Source organism: Vicia villosa, linkage group LG2, assembly GCF_029867415.1.
Source record: "Vicia villosa cultivar HV-30 ecotype Madison, WI linkage group LG2, Vvil1.0, whole genome shotgun sequence".
NCBI classification, from domain to species: Eukaryota; Viridiplantae; Streptophyta; class Magnoliopsida; order Fabales; family Fabaceae; genus Vicia; species Vicia villosa.
Genome location: NC_081181.1, coordinates 211,403,655 through 211,409,400, shown reverse-complemented (window position 1 = coordinate 211,409,400; position 5,746 = coordinate 211,403,655). Strand labels below are relative to the sequence as shown.

The 5,746-nt window shown below is 35.0% G+C and overlaps 1 protein-coding gene across 1 annotated transcript; it reads right to left on the bottom strand.

Annotated features, from left to right (window-relative positions):
- Positions 1 to 378: 378 nt before the first annotated feature.
- LOC131653773 (putative E3 ubiquitin-protein ligase RING1a) lies at positions 379 to 4,871 on the bottom strand. Its single transcript, XM_058924050.1, has 10 exons — positions 4,491 to 4,871; positions 4,301 to 4,343; positions 2,861 to 2,919; positions 2,671 to 2,752; positions 2,456 to 2,576; positions 2,309 to 2,350; positions 1,574 to 2,092; positions 1,348 to 1,458; positions 942 to 1,169; positions 379 to 646 (listed from the first exon to the last, which is right to left on the bottom strand). The coding sequence occupies exons 1-10, from the start codon at positions 4,789 to 4,791 to the stop codon at positions 620 to 622; spliced, it is 1,533 nt and encodes a 510-aa protein (XP_058780033.1). The 5' UTR covers positions 4,792 to 4,871; the 3' UTR covers positions 379 to 619.
- Positions 4,872 to 5,746: the final 875 nt, after the last annotated feature.

Sequence of the window (5,746 nt, the reverse complement as noted above, 5' to 3'; positions counted from 1 at the left end):
GGCATAGCAAGTCCAAATCCAACTAAATCTGCCATGAGATACTATGTGAATAGAATTCTCTAATATCTTAAAGGTGACCGAAAACTCTATTTCTAAAAGAATTGAAAAGGATGTTTATCTGTCAGAAAATCGACTACAGGTCACTGCTACTACACATTTGTCTGGGATAATATGGTAGCGTTGATAAGCAAGAAACAATCTTTTGTGGTTGGGAATAATGCAGAAGTAGAATTCAAAGCTATGACACAATCGATAGTTTGACATAGGTAACCGATTTCCACAAACGGCTGTAAAGCAATTCACCTCAATAATGCCATTTCTTAAAACTAATCTATGTAAATAACACAAAATTGTATGAATTTGAAATTATAACCAATATTTTAAAGGTACATCTTAAAATTATTTAAAATACAACAATGCCAAACATAATATCATTATTGGAGGTTTTATAATTTACTAGTAAACTATAGGATAACTTTATTTTCACTTTTATGGGGGTGCAACTTTAAAAAAAAAAACTTTAGGCAACTGGTCTTTAAATTATGTACACACAAAAGAAGTTCATAGCACTGTTGTCCATCTCAAACTTCTCCCAACCAAACCAACACTATAATGCCTCCTACACCTTCCTCTTATATGCCAGAATCTGAATCAACACAAAAACAGAGAGAAAAAAAAGTTTAGCATTTACTTAAATAAGGCATATCTGAGGATATCTAACACTGACACATGTAAGCCACTGACACTGACACATGTAATTACATTTAATTAATTTTTAGTATTAGTATTGTGTATCTGTGTCTGACACATAATTAATTTTTAGTGTTAGTATTGTGTATCTGTGTCCGACACATAATTAATTTTTAGTGTTAATATTGTGTATCGTGTTTTTGTGTTTGTGTCTGTGTCGATGCTTCATAAAAAAACAACTTAATACTCACCAAATGTCCCCTTTTAGATATAGATTTGGATCTAATCTCTGCCACAGTTTCATGAGCTTGCAGAAGTTCCAATTCATCTTTTTGTGGATCGATAACCAGCGATGTTAGCTCATCACATTCCGCAACTGATTTCTCATCAGCCGACTTGTCAAGGTTTATACTGCTGCATCCTTTAACTGCCAGTATCTCAACTTCCTCAACTGTCAAAGGTGTCTGACTAGCAACATACTACGAAGAGAATACAAAAATGTTAATTGTCATAAGAAAACGACATTGCTACGCTAACAAAGCATATTATGCAATCATTTTCATCCGATAGGCAGAGCTAAAGAAAGCATTATCTATACTCGTAAAAAAAAACTATTACTGCCAGAAAAAAAGCAATTGAAGGAAAAGATGATCTCACTTCATGAAGGTTCTTGACAGACAAAGTTGGTCGACAGCATAGGTGAAGCTGCTCCAAACTTGGTGTAGGAGCTTCTTTGTCCGGAGAAACAAACATGAGATGAACCTCAAACTGTAAATAAAAATAACGCGTCTATTTGTTAAATTGAATTGAAATAAGAATACAAGTTTGATAATAATGAAGCAATAAGTAACAGCATTTTTCATCGGAGGAGAATAACTTATACCTCATCAGTGTTTTCATTCAAGCTTTTGAGATAATCAACCAATCTAGACATTCGGCCGGTGCGAGAGTTTTTGCTGTTGCTACCACCACCACTGCCATGTCTTGTGTTACTTCTAAAACCACCTCTTCCCCAAGTAAGCTTCCTAGGTTTTGACACCTGTCTTGAAATTCCTCGATTTTCTCTAGTTATATCCATATCACTTTCTACACTTCCGCCATCAGGACTTGCCATTGATGAAGAGGGCTGAGAGGAGCGAACTCTGGTCCATCTCTTTCGTTTTCTCTGTCGGAGTTCTGTACCCCGCTCGTCACCTGAAGATGAGTCCTTTTCATTGTTGCCATTTTCCTCCTCATTCTCTTCAGATCCTTGAATATCAGCAGCTTGAGTTTGTCTCCTAGACTGAAGGTTTCTTTGATTTCGCTGCGATCTTGTCACAAATGAACTTGGTGTATTATCTTTGCGTCTCTTAGTTAGTGCTTCAGATTGCCGCTGAAATACTTTTGCTATTGAAGCTTGAATCTGTCAGGAAAAAAGTTAGAACTTCCAAGACTTAATAATGAACAAGCGTTAAATAAATATTTATTTTATAAAACATGTAATTTGTCGGTAATCGGTAATGCTACAGAAGCCATGTATTTTAGATAGTCAAAAGAACATGTAATGTCATTAGAGTAATAACTCTGCGAAATTTATGCTGAAAGCATGCATAAATATGTTTACTCAATGAACATTGACCTGCTTATTTCGGTTCTTTTCTTCCTCACGAAACTCAAGCTCCTGCAACGGACCAGAGTGGCATCGCAAAGTTAGATTTTACGAAAGGTTCATGCAAACAGTACCGTCTATATATTAGTACAAAGTAGTGAACATGTAAAGTTATACCTCTTCCTCATACTTCTCGATATTTGGATATAACATAGCAATAAGAGCATCATAGTTTGGATCATCTCGCAAAGAGCGACGGCTGGCACAGTGAGTGCGGCAAGCAGGACATTCATTGTTTCTGAGATGATATATATACAGACATTATATCGTTTTTTCTAACAAGCACAGTAGAAACAAGAGCTTAAATAAGGTGGAATGGTCCTGTGACCTACCCCAGTCGCATTGATTTGTCAATGCATTCCCTGCAAAAGCGGTGCAAGCATTCCATGACAGTTCTTGTTTTCTTGATAATACCTGTTCAAACACAAAAATTGCCGGGTCAGTCTTTGAGAAATCGGCATTCAGGAAATGTTTATCATGATTCAAGTATAAATTAAGATGCAGGTTTGGAAAAAAACTTACCAAGACAAATTGGACATTGGACATCTTTACGAATATCCGAAAGTTCAACGTACACATATCTGCAAGCCAAACAAGAAAATAAGCATATATGATATCATATATTTATATAAACTGGCAGAAAGAACAATTTAATATGAAATGCAGGACATATATATAATTTCAGAGGCCACATAACGTCCAACCACATTTGTACAATCCAATAGGCCGGGAACTAGCAACGTCAAATTCGAATACAACTTCAATACCCAGCCTCATGCCTAACATGGGTTCTAAGTCCAATTCTCACATCGTCGTACGTAAAAACCATGTTAAATGGACTAGGATTTCATCCCAATAGCTAATCATAATATGAATGGGGCCAACCACATATATATAAAACAACCTGGAAACCTCAGCAATGTGGAACTCCAGTATAACTTCAATGCATATCAACATCAAAACAGACCAGACGTATATGCTTTTCCAACACAGTCAGAATTAGTCAAACATTTAGATTTTGCCAACAAGGTAACATACTTCAAGACATGCAAAATTTTCATCATCAAATTGTACTGTTAAACATCATGTTGATAATCACAAACTCTTTTCAGGGACAGCATTCATAAGAAGCAGAGAAGTTGATATTTCAATTAGATCGTCATTTAAAACCTAAGTTGGAGAATCAAGAACTCATCCTGAAATGCTCTGTTAAACTAAGAATGTCACTCATCAACATTATGATATAGCATCAAACTATCATGAATTTCAATGTTTTAGAAGACAAACACAGTATAGGAATTCATGAACTCATATTCTGATGCTAAAACTTTTCTTCAGCGAAAGATGCACATTTTGGCCCCTATAGCCACCATGCGCAGGAGTTCATATGAATCAAGGCTCTAAAAACATGATATGATATTCAAAACTTGAACAATGCGACCATGCCAAATGGAATAGGATAATCCTTCAGCAAAAACTGGTTTTAACCTTTTTCCATACAAATCAACACAACAAAACATTCTGATACATACAACTTGAACTCTACTTAACCTAAGTTCCAAGATTAGTAAAGTTCAACAGTTGCTACCGTAGCATGACACACTCTAAGCAAAGAATTCATCCATTTCTCGATCAATGAAATCGTAGATGTTGATCGATGCTTAATCCAAAGCTATGAAAAGTAACAGACCAAGTCAAGAACAATTATAATCAAAACATGCAAACAACAATGACGAATCAAATAACACGAGATTCAGAAAATACAAGCATCACAACTCAAATGACATTGTCATATATCATCAATTCAACGATGCAAACACATAATTAGCATAATTCACACCCAACATCAACCTCAGAATAAACAAACACCCACATGAACAAAAACATGAATCTAGTAAAACAAAGTACGAAGCAGAAGCTAAGAAGCAATGCATATGAAAGAGTGAGAGAAAGAGAAAGTACGGAGGCTTTTCTTCAGAGTCAGAAGATGGGGCTTCGTCGGAATCTGACAACATAAAAAAGATGAAAACTTCAGAACACAAACAAACGCAAAACCAAAACAAACTTCAACCCAGTTAACAAAAACCAATTGGGTCAAAGAAAAACCATAATCCAAACGAAAAAAATCTTCAAAAATAAGCTGAAAATTTACCCTGTGATTTCTCCTTATCGTCTTCATGGTGCTGCCCTTCATCTTCGTCTTCATCTTCATCATCTTCCTCAGCCTCTTCTTCATCTTCATCTTCTTCACCTTGCTCCTCCTCCTCCTCGTCCTGCTCTTGCTGATCATCATCGTCTTCTTCATCTTCTTCTTGTTCGAGTTGATGCTGTTGGTCGATGAAGTTTGGGTCGCGGTTGTTCGGTTGATGCTTGACATGGCGAGAATAGTGAAGATGCTGTGAAGTTTCTTCTTCGTCCATTGACTCGGGTAAGGCATGCTTCTGGGCTGGCATTGTTGCGCACAGAGAGAGATTGTTGGCTCTGTCGCGAGTTGAAGAAGAAGAACAAGAGAAAGAAAGAAGAATAATGAGATTGAGATTTCGGTATAGGTCTATTTATTCTAGAAAAAATTATTTTTTATTTGTTATTTTATTATATTTGTTCGGGCGGATATGAACTCGGATCTCGGGTTTGATCGCGTAATAGTTACGACACGCAATGACACGCAAATTAAACGATGTCGTTTTGGTTTCGGGATATAAATTAATGACAAATGGCAAGGAATGTAAATGATAAATCAGAGGTCTTTTGTTCGAATTCAACTTTTACAATGTAATTGTGTTAAATATTTTTAAATTTGAAGAACTTTATAATTTATTATGCTCTTTGTCTCGAGAAGTCTTTGATTTGCGCATAAAGAATATCACCCGATTATAACACAAAAAAATATAAATCTAAAAGTATAGATAGGTTGCAATGTGAGTGAATGTTTAAATATAGTAACTAAAATAGTAACAAGTTTTATCTCTTTAAAGGTGTACAAGGTGAATCGTTAGAGCACATGATCTAAAAGTTATCATGGTTAAAACCTAGCTAATTAGAGTTTCATAAGCAATTTGTTACTATTAAACTATAACTAAATAGTTTATGTTTGTTTTAACGAAAGTTAAACTCATAACTAATTTGTATAAGGGTTCGAAAAACTGAAGGCAGTCATGAATTGTTATAATATTAGAGTTGTTGAGTCAAAATTTGAATGTTGATATTAGATCTGATCTTGATGAAAAACACCTTAATGAGGAGGCAAGTCTTTACTAAATAATTTCGTTTCGATTTTGTGATATAAATTGGCTATGAAGTTAGTGAAATGTCGCATATAAAAATGATAACCAAAATAGTAATAGTAACTTTGATGATTTGTTGATATTTTAGAGTTTTTCTAGAAGTATGAGATATAATATAAAGAGT

Excerpts from the sequence above, each read along its gene's own strand:
- LOC131653773 (XM_058924050.1), bottom strand. The coding sequence starts at position 4,791 with ATGCCAGCCCAGAAGCATGCCTTACCCGAGTCAATGGACGAAGAAGAA. Across the intron at positions 4,344-4,490 it reads CGATAAGGAGAAATCACAGG|ATTCCGACGAAGCCCCATCT; the intron begins GTAAATTTTCAG and ends TTATGTTGTCAG. Across the intron at positions 1,170-1,347 it reads CTGTCAAGAACCTTCATGAA|TATGTTGCTAGTCAGACACC; the intron begins GTGAGATCATCT and ends TTCTCTTCGTAG.